At 41.3% G+C, this 16401-nt stretch overlaps 1 protein-coding gene and 1 pseudogene across 1 annotated transcript in view; one reads left to right on the forward strand and one right to left on the reverse strand.

The window, feature by feature from the left end:
- The window catches only part of EGLN1 (egl-9 family hypoxia inducible factor 1), a 69615-nt gene extending 53220 nt beyond the window's left edge, over positions 1 to 16395 (reverse strand). The window contains exon 1 of the mRNA XM_030887747.2: positions 15921 to 16395. Coding sequence (XP_030743607.1) covers positions 15921 to 16328 — 408 coding nt within the window. The 5' untranslated portion in view covers positions 16329 to 16395. The remainder of the gene's footprint in view (positions 1 to 15920) is intronic.
- LOC105979488 lies at positions 1559 to 4554 on the forward strand (annotated as a pseudogene).
- Positions 16396 to 16401: the final 6 nt, after the last annotated feature.

A 16401-nucleotide genomic window follows, 5' to 3' on the forward strand; every position in this document is an offset into this window, starting at 1 on the left:
ACCTGTAAGAAATATTGAAATGATAGATTTACATATATATTTACCACAATAAAAGCTAGATATATGAAATAATTTTTGACTAAGTAAAAGCTATATACTGATAAAAGTATGTTCCTCTAAAACATAGGTTCTCAAACTTATTTGGTCTACCAATGAAAAAAAGTCAGCACCCCCCCCAACACAATTAAAAACTTTTTCATATAGCCCATTATACAAGATAAAGGATAGGCACTTGCTTTTGCAATCCCCCACAAATTGCTCCAGTGTCCCCCAGAAGGCATTATTGCCCACTTTGGGAAACACTTTTCTAAACATGCTCTTTCCAGATTGAAAACTTGGTATGGACTTACTCCAGAGCTCACCATTCAGTCTAAATGACTGTTTCTTCAAGGAAGCCTTTACTGGTCTGCTGGATAAATTAGGTGATGTGCTCCCAGAGTATCGCATAAACTGCTACCATACTCGGAATTAGCTGTTCCTCTCAGACAAGACAGCAAAAGGACTGAGAGAATTATGACCACACGGGTATCATGGCTATCCTCAATGCCTGGAACGTATGAGCTACCCTGAATAATTCAAAAACAGAACAAAGTTCACAGATAGATAAAGCACTAATTTTAAACCTGTCTCCCCATCACCCCACCATACAATGCTCTTCAATGCCCCTCCCCACCCACAATGAAAGTTTAGTTTTAATCATGCTCGTTTAGTCACATGATGTCCAATAGTGCTCCACAGCTGCCATGGAGAGATCCTCATCGTCAAGTCACTGCCAATTGACACTGACCCTAGAGGCCAGGGTAGAACTGCCCCTGTCCAAGAGTAACTATTTACAGGAGTAAAGTAACTCTTTCTCACCTGGAGCCCCTGGTGACTTTGAGCTACTGATAATGTGGTTAGCTTCCCAGTGCATAACCACTAGGCCACCAGGGCTCCCTTAAATCCTAATACTGAAGCCATGGCTGTTACTACTACTACTCCTCCTGCCACCACCAGTTCTTGTAGTTATAATTACAGGTCATATTTATTGAACACTATCTGCTGAACACTTCTCTTGTATTATGCCACCTGTCATCAAATAAACTTTATTGAGTTAAGTGCTATTACTAGCACTTATTATACTGATGAGGAAGCTAATGCTTTAACTGTTAGGAAATTTACTGCAAATCAGGGAGCAATTACGTAACGGCACAAGGGTTTGAACACAGGAAAATTAACTTAAGACCCTATGTTTCCATGAGCATGAAATCATGCCCACGGAGAAAAAACTATAGCTAGATTGAAAAGAGAATTCAAACCACAGGCCATAGAGAACTAGCTTTTTCTGGTGAGTAGGGGGAAAAAGGAGAAATTGGGAAAATCTTTACAGATTCACTATTCTAGACCTAAGCTATGTGTATGAAAGCAGGTGTTTGAGATTGCTGTCCTACCTCGGTAACTATTTACATGGACATTAATTTACATTAAATGTGATTTAGAAAATTAAGTTTCACAATCACACTAGCCAAATTTCAAAGACTCAATAGTCCCATGAGGTCAGCAGCACCAGTATTGGATAATGCAGATACAGGACATTTCTGTCACCAAGAAACGTCTAATTTGTAGTGCTGTTCTTTACAGGTAAAATATATATCAAGAAAGGGAGTAGATGTGTGCAGTGGGCAAATGAAAATGTAGCACTTAAGCTGTGTGACAAATAAACTTCTAAAATGGCTCCCACGGAGCCCTGTGTCTGGTCTTTACACCCTTGTGCAATTCCTTCTCCCTAAGTGTAAGCTGAGTATCTGGTGAACTTGTTTTTAACTAAAGGAATATAGCAAATTGATGGAAACATCACTTCCGAGATTAGTTTACAAAAGACTGGGACTTCTCTGCCTCGTAGTAAGACTCTTGAGAGTCCTCTTGGCTTGCACATTTTGATGAAGCTATTGGAGAGATCCACCCAGCGAGCGCTGAGGCCCTCCTCACTCCTTTGAGGAACTGAACGCTGTCAACAACCACTTCCTTATGCACCCAAGCCTTCAGAGACTAACACCGTGACTTCAGTGAAACAGCGGATGCAGATAAGCTATGCCTGGATCCCTGATCTACAGAAATGGTGTGGTGATAAGTATATATTTTTTAAGCCACTGTGTTTTGGGGTGATTTGTTACACAGCAATAGTTATATAAGACAAACTTAGAGGAAAAATAAATTTTTAAATTTCTTACAATATACATGTGTCTTCTGACAATGAGAGCTCAGAATTGAACATTAATATATAACTATATTTAGGAGTCACATCTCTGCAGTATGAGGACTTAGCTGGAACTAGCATCTAGGTGGCCATGCTGGGGGTGAGGGGTGCGGTTGAGAGGATGGAAGACTCAGAGGAACACAAATAAGGAGGTTCTAAGTGAGGGGGAACCAGTTCCTTGGTCCAGAGACCAACTGAAGGAGCGATCTGCACAGGGCCTGGGGGGTGCTCTAGGGGTGACACTTGCTGGAGTGGGCCACAGGAGGGTGGCAGAATTCCTGTTTGCAAGGGCAGTTGTCCAAGGTCTGGGTGGGTGTGGGGGACCTGATATCACTGACCCCACACTAGTGCAAAGCCAGGCACTCAGACTCAACAGGCGCCTTACCAGGGGGTGATGCACTTACATTTCACATGTAAGGAAACTCGGGCAGAGTGATGAAGCCACTTGCCCAAGGCCACACCAGACTGCCCTACTGCACAGCCGTCCACCGTCCAAGGAGGGTAAGGTCTACAGGTTGACCAGGGCTCCAAATTAGACTCAACCACCAACTCCATTAATGACCCCAGATGCAAACCCTTTGTCTCCGTGAGACAACTGGTCTTTCCATTTGTGAAATGGGGAAGCAGGTGCTAGCCTTGCTTACTTCATTCTTGTTAGGAGAAAGAGAAGAAATGGCGCGTATGAGAAATAGTTTTATAAAAGGTGCTGCTTTGAGAACACTATGCTGTGTTGAAGGAGTGAGTGGGCCAGGGTGGGAAAGACTAAGAGTAGTCAACACAGAAGGGTGACCCAAGCATCTAACTCTGGGGCCACTTGACTCCAAGCCATCTGAATGGGGAGTAAAAGAAGGAAAAGCCCTCACAATGGCCACCCCTCAGGGTCTCCATTCACCCAACTCCATGATTTAAATCCGGCTTTTGGGCCAGATCTCCTCTGCTTGGCTGTGTTACTCACTAAACAGCCCTGCTGTTTAGCGTCTATAAAGGGGGGTACTAACCTGCTAGAGAAGGCACTCATGTGGGCCCTGTTCAGGGGCTACAGTGGCTTCTGAAATAAGGACACTTGGGGAGCTACTTCGATGGCTGGGCATCTGAACTGTTCCTCCATTGACATTCACACCATCCACGTATGTCTGCACCCTGCAGTCTTACTTGGCTTTCAGTCATGTAGCCACCCTTTTGTGCCCTGGCCCCGCCCCCTCTGCAGCGGGTCATTCCTGGTGGACAGAGATTGGAAGCTGCTCTGAGCTGCCCCCATTTCCTGTGGTGTCGACAGCAGCATCTGATACCCAGCCCAGCTGAGGCAAAACCAAAGGAATTAATGCCTCATGGAGTGGTGCTCCTGGCCCAGCACCTAGCCCATGAAGGGTTGTGGGAGCCCACGCCTCTGGAGGCCATTACTTACTTCCTGGCTGTCCAGAAAGCCCAGCTCAATAGCAAGGTGATACAGAAGTTGGTTCTACCCTTTGGCAGCTGAACTATTGCCTCTGGAACAGCAGTACATGTCCTGTCTTGAGTAGATACTGGCTCAGAGAGGGGTGGCACATCTGGATGCTGTCAACATATCGATGTCACTATGCCAGTTATGGTGCCTGCCCTTCAGAGCCCTGCATTTTGTCTTCTTACCAGGTTTCATCAACTCTGTCAGTGGTGTGCCGCACACTCAGGGTGTTTCTACCTCTCCCTGCTCAACACAGCTGTGGAGCTGGAACTCCCAGGATACCGGGGTCTCTGCCTACCCAGGAGGCAGCAGTGCCCATCTTCCGCTAGCCATGCCTGTTGCAAACACAGTCACAAGGATATAGTAGCTGAGGGGCTGCACCAGCTGTTGGGGAGAAGTACCACCAGGGCCTGACTGTGTCTCCAGGCTACTGGACAGACTTCCTGCTGTGTGTAAGCAATGGTACTGTGCTTCCAGGGAGCGCAAGATCTCTTCTTACCTTATCCACCACAGTCCTGTCATCAAGGTTAGGCTGCCTTACACCCTACTACCCAAAACTCTACCCAAAGGGTAATCAGGCTGCTGCAACTGCAGGAAACACTGGCACTGCTGCCAGGATGGCAGGGTGCTGCTAAGCTCTCAGACCCTGAGAGGACGACACCTTGGCCTGATGGGCTTCCAGTTCCTGTTGCTGCCCTTTGAGGAACTGGAGTCACAGCGAGACTTGCCCCAGCTGAAGAACTACCTCTGGCAAAAGCTCTGGGCCTCTGCTGGGGGCCTGAAGAAAATGAAGGCATGCACAGTGGGTGAGGAACCCCCTCCCAAGGGAGGGCATAGAGTTTGCAATTTGGCTCCCTTCTATTTTGATGCACATTGAATTCCCTCTCCTTCAAAAGAAATAAATATTTAGAAGTTGAGGGGAAAAAGGAAACTCTGAGGGAAAATCAAAAACACATTGAAAAGTTAGTACCCAAGATAGTAAATAATTTTAGATTTTAGAGGTAGAGGTGGTTGATTACAGCATGGTCTTGCTGGGAGGGGGGGAGGGTGTTGCTAAGTTTTATATCTTAACACTTTGAAGAAATCTATTTCAGAGGATAGCACTAACAAGTCAATAGACTATTTTAATCTTGTAGAGACAAACATTTACATGACAAAACCACAGAACTAGAGCTTCTAGCCACCATTTACAGAGGAAAGTTAAAAGCATCAAGTATTGATGAGAAAAAGTTCAAGTGAACAGTCAATATCCTAATTCTGCAAACTTAACTAGTTCTTTCCTATTTGCCAGTTTAAAATCCTGGCTACTCGATTCTAATTAGTACTATCAGTTCCACTTGGTAGTTAGTACTTTATTTGTATTCCAGTCAGGCTCTACTGGAGGGCTTATTTGTCTGTTATCATTTTGGACAATTAAATATGGTCCCTAAACTATAATTCTAAGAGCCTAGTGGTACAAGTGATTTGCTATTGGCTGCTAACCACAAGGCTGGTGTTTCAAACCCATCCATCAACTCCACAAAAGAAAAGGCCTGACAACCTGGTTCTGTAAAGATTCAGTCAAGAAAGCCTATGGAGTTGTACTTTGTAATACATAGGGTCACCATGTGTCAGGGCCTGATTTGATGGCAGTTAATTAACAACAAACTATAATTAAGGCTATTCTTCTTTACTTCTAACTATGTGAAGATATCACATAGTCATTTGTTTGATAAGGCAATGGAATTGTTTTTAATGTTCATTCCACCCTTCCCCAATTTTCTGTAATTTTCAGCAATGCATATAAGTGAAAATGTTTAACACCTGACTTTATATTGATGCCGAATCTAAATTTATGCTTGCCTTATGTTGAGCCATCCATTTTCTCCAATGTTTCTAGATTTCAGAAAATGAAATTTTAAAAGTGACTTAACAGCACATAACAACAACACTATTCCTTTTCACCCGGGTTGATACCCACAAACTAGCTTACATGAGTAGTCCATGCAAGAAAGAAGATACATTTGTTGACAACACCAACAGGGCTACACACGTTCTTTTAGTAGTTCCTATAGGCAGGCCAGCAGGACAGCTGATGCATGCTGTCAGAGAAAGCCAGGGAGAAGAGAGGAAAGGGTAGTAGGGACAATAGTATCGACAGCAAGAAGAGCCAATTGGAAAGAAAGTGGTAATCTGAAGGATATATTTTTTCCCCTGTAGATTTGGCAAGGACATGTTGGAAACTGAAAAACCGTGGTCAGAGAGAAAAAGCAGAAGAGTTGGAACAAGATAAAACAGTAACTATCTCCTTCGAATGGTTCAAGACAAAACTCTTGAGGTCAATATTTGTTGTTTGTTTTTTCATTTTATTTTGTTGTTATTCAGAATATATATAGACAACATGCATCAATTCAACATTTCCTACAACTACAAGTGACAATGATCACATTATTTGAGTTGTGTAACCATTTTCACCCTCCTTTTCGGAGCTGTTCCTCCATCATTCACATACAGTTACTGCCCCGCTAAGTTTCCTATCTAATCTTTGGAGTTGCTGTAATCAACTGGATCCCATGTTAGACAGATAATGAAAGAGCACAATACTCAAGGACCTAAGCCGGGCTGTTGCTTGTTTTTAAGAAGACTTTAGGAGATACTTCTGATTTCAGGTTTAAAAATGATTTCAGGGCAATATTTTCAGAGGTTCATCCAGTTTCCATGAATTCTAGAAAGTCTACAGTCCATGAGAATTTGAAAATTCTATTCTGCCTGCATCATTCTCCACCCCAATCCATATTTATCCAAATGTTCAGTTAACCATAGCTAGATCATTTACGGTCATTCTTGACAACTTCCTTCCCCTCATACCTCACACCTAAAATATATCCCAAGTCCAACTAATTTTCACTCCATACACTACTCTAATTTAAGCCTCCAGTGTCTAGTGACTAATCTCCCTGGTGGTATAGTGGTTACAAGTTGGGCTGTGATCCACAAGGCCAGCAGTTTGAAACCACGAGGCTCTCTGAGGAAAGAGAAAGGGCTTTCTACTTCCATGCAGTCTCAGAAACTCATGGGGCAGTTCTACCCTGTCCTGAAGGGTCACTACGAGTTGGCATCAACTTGATAGCCGTGAGGTGAAGTGAAGAATCTATGTAAGAATTTCCCGATTGGTATTCCTGCGTCTACCCTCGTTCTCTTACAATGAGCACTCAGCAGCCAAGTAACCTTTTAGCACAAAGTCTCCGATGTCCTCCCATAAAGCACAGCTCTACACGTAATCTGATGAGTTCTTGTCTTACTATATCACTGATCACATCTGCTATCAAACGTCCTTGGCTACAACCACAGCAGCCCCGAGCTATCCAGACACTGAACACAGTCCATTGTAAAGCTGCTGCATTTGTTATGTTACATACCTCTGCTGGAGTGCACATATCGAAGTAACTCACTACTCACTTTATTTAAGTCTCTAATTAGGTATCATCTTATTCTCTTATCAATCTCAACTTAAAGAATAGCTCTTGATCACTGTCACCTTACCTTGATTAAATTTTTTTAACATATCTAACATATCCATTATTAGATTTTTTGAAAATGCATTTATTTGACTATCTCTTCACCTACCCTATGGGAGAATCCACCTCTAAATGAACAAGGTTTTTTGTCAAGCACATGGAAGGCACTCAATACACATTTGTCAAATAAATAGATGAGTACAAAGTTTATCAAAAAAGGGCTCAAAGGCTATAAGGAGAAAACAAGAGTATATGTATGAAGTCTGGGACAATAAGGAAAATGTGACCCAAACTCATAAATATTCATAACTATTTCAAAATCAAACAGGAGCTACAGATATTATCCATGCTCTTCAGAAATAAAATTACGGTAAATGCGATTTGGTTTGGATAAAATGCAATCCTCAAGCAAATAATCCCATAAAGGTGGCACAACCATTTTGAGTTTGGACTAGGAAATATATGAGGCTTGTAGGCATGAAGCAAACTGCAGAAAACTTGGTTCACGATCAGTTTTTTTAAAAAAGAAGGATTTTAGCTTGAATAAGAGGCAAAGTTGTGAACATGATGCAATTAATCACCTGAAAACATCCTGTAGTGATGGACGATGTTTCCAGAATGAGAGGGAAAGATACTCCACAGTTGGTGTAGTTTTAAAGACCTACGTGAAAAATCAAAACGACTAAGCTGATATCATCAATCTAGCAGAATGGCACAGGCTCCAGAAAACATGGAAGAGGAAAACAGATAAACAGATTCCAAGCCTGATAAGGTATTGGGGAGGGGGGGGAGAGTGGAGATCTAGGGACATGGTAACATGCTAATCAAAAACTCAGAGGGAGATGACAGTTCCTACGAAGGAAACAATAGAAGGTAAAGCTGTTTCTGAGAAAATGACTTTGAGAGGGAGAAAAAGATTCAAATGAACACCTAGCAAAATTAGTCCTGGTAGCATAGTGGGTTGGTCACATGTTGGGTTGCTAACCACAAGGTTAGCAGTTCAAACCCACTAGTTGCTCCAAGGGAGAAAGATGAGGCTTTTTGCTCCCATAAAGGTAGGTCTACCCCTTCCAACATAGCTGAGTCAGAATCCACTCAATGCCAGTGGATTTGATAGAAATTAGAAGCTATTACACATTTAAAGAGGAAAATGCAAACTCGAATGTCAGATAAGCCAGTAAAATCACAAAGGGAGTAAAAGGGAGAAGTAAAAGGAAGTTACAAATGTTCATATATATATCCTCAAAAACAGCATAAAATATGCCAAATTCAATTCAGTAGGAAGTGGATTAATGCATGTGTAGTTAATATAAAATTTAACATGCTATCATTTTTTCTCCTGTTTGACCCATTTTAAATTGTTCTTGTTTTTTATTATTCTCTGGTTTCTTTTTGACTGAGGTTTCTGTGTTTTATTTTGTTACTGTTGTTGGAGTTTTTTGTTTTTGGTATGCCTGCATTTGAAAAGCACAGCTGAGCTCTAAAATTGACTATGATAATTGTACAGCTCTTTTTAATATGAGTGAACTCTAGGATTGTATTATATATTAATTATATGCTAATATGTTTTTAAAATGAAATTACTAACAGAGTTACTGTCTTTATAGTTGAACCTAGTGCTTTTCATATATAGGCATACCCAAAACAAAAAAACCTAACAACAATGACTTCTCCTGCCATGTTCCTCGGTAATTATCAATCCAGGCACTGATTCCATAGATTTGACTGTCCTAGACTTCAACTATATTAAAACAAAACAAACAAAAAAGCAAGAAACAAACAAAGCTCAACAACAATGACAAGATAAAATAGAGAAAAACCTCAATAAAAAACCCCAGAAAATATTTAAAACTGTAACAAATTTAAAGTGGGCCAAAGAGAAAATGTTAAATTTTAACCCAACAACATCTGCTGTAACCGACTTGTCAAAGAGCAAGGCTATTCACATCTCCACGCTATGGAAAGGCTTAACCCTGGTGGGTACCCTGCAAATATATTTTGTACTTCCCCTGTCATCTAGCCTTCTGTAAACCTGGGTGTCCAGAATTTAAGCTCTGATACCATTCCGCCTTCTGGATTTGTTTTTTATTATTCACAATCCTTTGATCACACGGGCTGGTTTACTTCTTCAATGTGGACTTAGTGGACACCTCACTTGGATGCTACTTGTTTTGAGACAAGGCTTTTAAGACTGCAGGCACTACTCTGCTATCCAGGCACCATCTCATTTCTTCACCACACGTACAGCATCTGTATCTTCAGTGATCACTCCTTGAGGTGGAGTATCATGTAGGGTTATGTCATAAGCACTAGTTGTTGTCAGATTTGGGCTATAATTAAGTGTGAGCCCAAAATCTATTCTTATTTCTATGGTCTGTCTATGTTCCTTGTTCATTTTCGAGACAGCATAATCATTTTACTGGAGAATATTATAAATCATCCCTGTGGGCATAAAGTAATTCTACTGATAGTATCAATAGTTTAGCCAGTAGTATGAAATTTAAAATACTGTTGAGAAAATGAAATTATACAAGTACTGTCCAGCTTTTTAGACCACAATATGTGAATTACTGATTTCTATAGTTTTTTCTTATGGATATTTTGTGGCAGGGGAGATGGGGAGGTAATGGAGAGATAATAATGAATATATGAATTTTAAGAAGTTCTAAAATGTTTATGGTGATGATTACAGAACTTTTTAATATGGTTAAACCATTGAATTTTATGATATATGAACTACTGTTCATGTCAACAAAGCTGCTAAAAAAAAGTGTATTGTGAAGAATGTAAACAAGATCTCCAAACAACTTGTGGAGAAATTGTAGGATCTGAACCAATACTGTTATATATCTTCACCAAAAGCACAATAAAACGTGATTAGGGGTAAAAATGCAGCGTAAAATTGCAGAAATAAAGGTGAGCTGAATTAATGTCAGTTTGTCACTACCATCTCTATGACCGTGAACAAATCATTTAACAACTAATTTCCTGGGGTGTCACTGTTGTTGTTTAATGTATATGCATGTACATAGGTAAGGTTAGAGGCAGGGTTAGAGGCAGTGGTTAGACCAAAAAAGAAATGCTCATTCTCTTTTTTCCTCCAATTTATAAGATGGGATAAAAGGCAGGGAAAGCACAGAACTATTAGAAGTCAGAAAGTCGAGAGCCAGAAAAGACATGCGCCCTTTAAAACCATTTTACAGTGAAACACTGGAGACGCAGAAAGGCTAAAAGACTAACGGCAGATCCTGGATCCAACTCAGATCTAACAGCAGCATAAACATTCTTCTACTTTCCTTCCATGTGACTAGGTTTTGTAGGTTATTTTTGTGGCTTACTAAGTGTCAAATTCACTGCCATCAGTCAATTCCAACTCATAGCAACCCTACAGGACAGAGTGAAAAACTGCTTCTGTGGGTGTCCGAGACTGTAACTCTTTGATGGTTTCAAAAGGCTGACCTAGGGGTTAGCAGCCCACTGTGAAGAGAGAGATACTTGTGAAATGAAAGAAAAATAGGTTGCACTGGAACCAAATTCAGTTTTGTAGGGCATTTTGTATAGCAAATTAGTTTAATTCTCAAGGAACGTTATGAAGTCGATGCTGACTCACAGGTACCCATAGGGGAAGATAGAACTGCCCCTGTGAGTTTCTAAGACTGTTAACTATTTACTGGAGCAGAGTAGCTGGTGATTTCAAACAGCTGATCTAACAGTTAGCACCCCAACAAGTAACCCCCTACTCCACCAGGGCTCCTCGTGCTATATACTAGTATATAGTCCATTTTAATCTATGTACTATACACATAAAATACATACTATTTAATAGCATATGCGATCCTCAAGGTCAGCAGTTCGAAACCACCAGCCGCTCCACGGGAGAAAACAGGGCTTTCTATTCCCATAAAGAGTTACAGTCTCGGAAACTCAAAGGGGCATGTTCTGCTCTTTCCTATAGGGTCACTATGAGTCAACATCGATGCAATGGCAGTGAATGAGTATACAGTATAAGGAACAAAACCAAGCTCACAGCCATCGAGTCAATTCTGATTCACAGCAACCCTACAAGACAGGGTAGAACTGCCCCTGGGGAGTTCCAAGACTATAACTCTTTATGGGAGTAGAAACCCCTGTCTTTCTCCCAGGGAGATCTGGTGGTTTCCAACTGCGGGCCTTGCGCATCACAGCCCAATGTGAAGATAAAAATGAAGCTTTAGTATATAGTATAGTACATAACAATGAAGTTGTAAATCTGAAATATGACCCTCAAAAAACTTTAAAATAAAATTCCTTTAGAATAAAAATAATTAACTATACAAAATGTTTTCCTATAGAACTGAACTTGGTACCATTTCAACCTAATATTCTTCCAGTTCACACGCATCTTTCCAAATGCACCTTCATAGTTAACAGAACTACTTCAGTTTTTGTGTTTTCAGCCTTCTGAAACACAGAATAGCTGACTTTGATCTTAAATGAGGATATACCCATTAAATAATTAAAAACAAGCACTTTCAGTTTGTATATTTTGGATGCAAATAGTATAAAGAAAGTGGAAGTAGTTAGAGAAGGAGTCTTGTTTGCTTTACTTTTAAAGTCTAAGAGGATTGTTAGTGCATTTCTATGGAACCACTAATAAAATACCTGCATTTTTTGTCCTATTCTTTGTTCTACAACCTACAATCAGCCACAGCTAATTAGCTGCAATAGTAATGAAAATTTTTAGGAATATAATTTGCTATTGATTCCAATCTATCTTATTTACTTTTTTCTTTGTGTACACTTTAACACAATATCTTTAAATTCTAAAAATCAGATGTACGGGACCTCAATCTCTTTTCTGCAGAAAAACCCCAACAGAAAAGTTCAACATTTATTCATAATCCTCATTCCTTGTCTTCTTCCTTCAAGTCATCTGTGATTTCTACAACCCACCAGGCACCAGGCAGACTTCCCTAACCTATACACAAGGATAATACTACTACCTATACCTCCAGGAGGCCCTGGATGGTACGAAGAGTTGATATACTCGGTTACTAATTGAAAGGTTGGAGGTTTGCAACTACTCCCAGGCACCACAGAAGACCTGACCATTTACTTCTGAAAAATCAGCCACTTAAAAGCCTATAGAGCATAGTTTTCTGACAAACTTGGGGTTGCCATTTTTTGCCATGGACTTCACAGCAACGGGTTTTGGTACCTACTTTGAGGCAAGTTACTTTTTAAATCACTACAATGTTGTGAAGGATAAAAATGACAAGTGAAAGACCCTCTCTGCAATTACACATAATATTCTACCATTCCTTAAGAGTTATACATAATTAAAGAGCCTTGGTGGTGTAGTGGTTACATACTGGGCTGCTAACCATAAGGTCAGCAGTTCAAAAACCACCAGCCACTCTGCAGGAGAAAGACGGGACTTTCTATTTCCATAAGGAGTTTTAGTCTTGGAAACTCACAGGGGCGGTCCCACCCTGTTCTCGAGGGTCACTGTGAGTCTGTGTCAAACTGATGTCAGTGAACATGGTTTTGGGTTTCGGTGGAACAGTGGTTTAGGTGAAATGTTAGGCCATTTAACTGAAAGGTCAGCCATTTAAACCCATCAGTTGCTCTGCAGGCAGAGGAGGTAGTCTGTTTCCTTAAAGATGTACAGCCTCAGAAACACCATGGAGCAGTTTAACTGTGTTACCTAGGGTCACTAGGAGTTGAAACCAACTTGACAGCAGTAGGTTTGGGTTTGTTTTTCTTTTTTAAAGACTTAAATATGAGTCAGGTACATAAAAACAAAATGGCTTTTTAAACCACTACCTGAAATAAACATTATACGAAAACTCCAAAAACCAAACTCACTGCCATCAAGTTAATTCTTGCTCATCATGACCCTGGATGGCAGGGCAGAACTGCCCTACTGAGTTTCTGAGACTGTAACTATTTACAGAAGTAGAAAGCCTCATCTTTCTCCCACAGAGTGTCTAGGGGTTTTGAACTGCTGCCACTGTGGTTAACAGCCCAATGTTAACCACATTGTATAGTCATCGGAAAGTTAATAAATCAATCATAGAGGATAATTACTTATATACAATGATGCTATTCACCCCCTTTTCAACAAAATATTCCCAAATTTTAGAGCCAGTAGTATGCCTGATAATGTACGCTTTCTCATCTAGTGTCCTACCTATGTAGCCTGGTAGGAAGAAGCATAGGACTTAACATTTATCTGAATGGCCTGAAGTTTGAATCTCGGCTTGACTAATATGTCATGGCAAGTCTACACTGAAATTTTCCCAAAATGTGAATTATGAATAATACTACCTAATTCACAGGATTATTGAAAAGATTGTGATCATATCTGTATGGAGTCTACACCGGTTCCTGCACAAGATGGTTGCTCAGTACATAAGAGCTGATGTTCTGAGGGCCTTCGCACTCTCCTAACGCAAGCATCCCGGCCTCTTTGGGATAAAAGAAGTCACTGCGTTAAGAATGTCAAATTTATGTGTAACCAGTATGTAAAAAATAACCCAGATAAAGCAAAGAACATATAACTTTTCATAATAACACATGGGTGATCCTTTGTAACTTGTGCAAAGCATTATTATTCCTGTATTATTATATTTCAGATATTTCAGTGCAACAGGAAGGATTTCTTTAGTGTTTTTATGCATAGAAAGGTACATTATATACTAGGACAAACATTTGATTAGCTGGGGTCAGCTCATCAATTTACTTAACTGTTCTGACTTCAGCACAAATTCAATTTAAAAGACATATTGAGAAACGGAACTCCTTCTTAACCCAGGGACTGCCTGTACTTAAATTGCAGAATGAAACATGATAACGGAAAACTCAGCCAAGTAGTACAATGAAAGGGATTCCCTAAGAGTACTCATATTTAAAATAATGTCCCCCAAATTGATGTAAACGTAGGCTAACATCTAAAGAGTTTTAAATCCATTCTTCCTTTACTCATCCCTTACCACATGATGATATGTGTAGTCAAGGGATTGAAACCTCAACTCCTATTTCCTTCAACAACTAGGAAGGGGATGATTATTTTCTAAACCTCTCTGTGAGAAGCAACAGTTCTAAGAACCCTTTCCTGGGAAGGGCAGGTAGACACGGAAAGGTAAGAGAATGAAGACTGATCTTAATTTGAAAAGCTAAATTAACTAAAGAAAGAGTAAAGATGATTTAGAATATTGTCTTCCTCATGGTTCCAGCTTAGGCTTGCATGCCCACTACATACTGTGGTCCATCTTCAAAGCCCTTGATTATTCCCCCAAGCTAGCTCCTGTTTGTGACCATATTCAGATTTGTTCCGTTACAAAGTGTTTTTTATATCAGTGAAAATCTTAAAGACCAGCAAGGCTGCGGTTTAATCAGACCACTTTGTTCTTTTAGTTGAATATTAAACAACTGTTCACTTATTTGAGACCACATGATAGTAAGACAAGTGCCTTTCATCCAACATTGAAGTGGCAACATGCAAATTAGACTTCACAGTGTCTTTCCTCCTGCGAAATGTTCCAGTTCAGCCCTTTTGATATTGCTTATACTCAGTCTTTCAGGCAGTATGGGAGTCCCACATAATGGGACTCCATAGATAAGATGTTCTGACACACACAAAAGAAATATTGGCAAGGGTTTCACTGTGTACAGACATCCTCGTACAACTAGCTCCCCAAACAAGATCTCAAAAGTCACAGCCTGGCAGAGATTGCTGGTGGAGATGGGTGGAGGAGCAGCAGGGTTAGAGCATGGAGGAGCTGGGTACAAAGAAAAGATTTAGATCTGGAAAGTTAAGTGAAAAAGGGCTTCAAGAGAGAACATGAAAGAAGAAAGAGGCTAGTGTTTACCATAATCAGCGAGGGAGGGAGGGCAGACAGACAGGACTAGGTAGGACCTGAAACTTTTGTTGGCAAAGAGAAACAAATTATCTTAATGAATTGAGAGGTTAAAATAAATCCTGCCTCTCCAATCCCATGTATTTTTCCAGGAAACTACAAAAGAACTCTTGAAAAACAGAGGGATTAGATGATGAGAGCAAATAAAGGAAACCTTGTCTAAAAAGGTAGCCTACCTAGCCTGAGCCATCTGGTAATGAAAATACTTTCTTCTCTGTTTTGTAGTGAGTTTCAGCCAAAGGGACAAGGAGGATGAGGGCCAGGGGAGTTGCTAGGTTCTTCCAGAAGACAAGGTGTTCTTAGGTTAAATGTTTATTTTAAATGGATTTTTTGTGACTACTTGGCAGATTCTTACTTAGACACCAATTTTGGCCTCTATTAATCGGAATCTGAAGAATGGTTCAAGCACTTTAGGAAATGTAAGAGTTTAGGCAAACGCAAGGCACTTGCTAGGGGTAGTACTCTAATACTGGCCTTGGGGGGTTAAGACTCCAGTAGGGTTAATTTGCAATTGATAGTGCCCTTGAAGAATGAAAAACTTTCGACGCAAATTGGAGGTCTGCAGAGTTTAACTCCAAAACCACGCAACCTGATGGTAATGCCTGCAAGCAAGAACTAAATGGGAAAAAGTGGATAGAGAGAATGGAGCGAACTAGATACACTTTATACAGGGGCTGGGTCCTCTGCCTTTGAGGGGCACTAACGATTAGCTGGCTACAGAGAAAAGACTTACACCAAGAACTGAGCGAAATCCCGCTCCAGACCTAGGCAGCTGCGCCGCACGCGTGCGGAGGTGGCGCACTGAGTTAAGCGGCATCCAGTGCAAACCCTACGCACACACTTACTTTCGTCCGGCCATTGATTTTGTAGTTGCCCAGCTTCCCGTTACAGTGGCGGATCAAGTCGTCCATGCTGCTCATGAGCAGCCCTATGGTTTCGCAACCGGACTCCTTGCCCTCGATCCAGGTGATTTTATCGCCACGGATGTCCTTGGACGAGTCGCTCTTCTGGCTGACCAGCTGCCCGTCCGTGAACTTGCCCGTGTCGTGCAGGGCCCGCACCTCCTCGCTGATCTGCAGGCCGGTCTCCTGGCCCAGGAAGTCGTCCACCACACAGATGCCGTGTTTGTTCATGCACGGCACGATGTACTCCAGCGCCAGTTTCAGCGCCGGCAGCGGCTTCGTCTGCCCGTTGGGCCGCAGGCCGCCCCCGTGGCTCAGTCCCTCGCCGGGGGTGTTGCTTGGCGGGTACATGTTGGACTTCTCTCGGTACAGCTGCGAGCGGGCCAACAGCTCCTCCTTCCCGGCCTCCGCCTCGGCGGCTGCC

This window comes from Echinops telfairi, unplaced genomic scaffold (assembly GCF_000313985.2).
Source record: "Echinops telfairi isolate 266 unplaced genomic scaffold, ASM31398v2 ScPeMD7_7424;HRSCAF=8462, whole genome shotgun sequence".
Taxonomy (NCBI): Eukaryota; Metazoa; Chordata; class Mammalia; order Afrosoricida; family Tenrecidae; genus Echinops; species Echinops telfairi.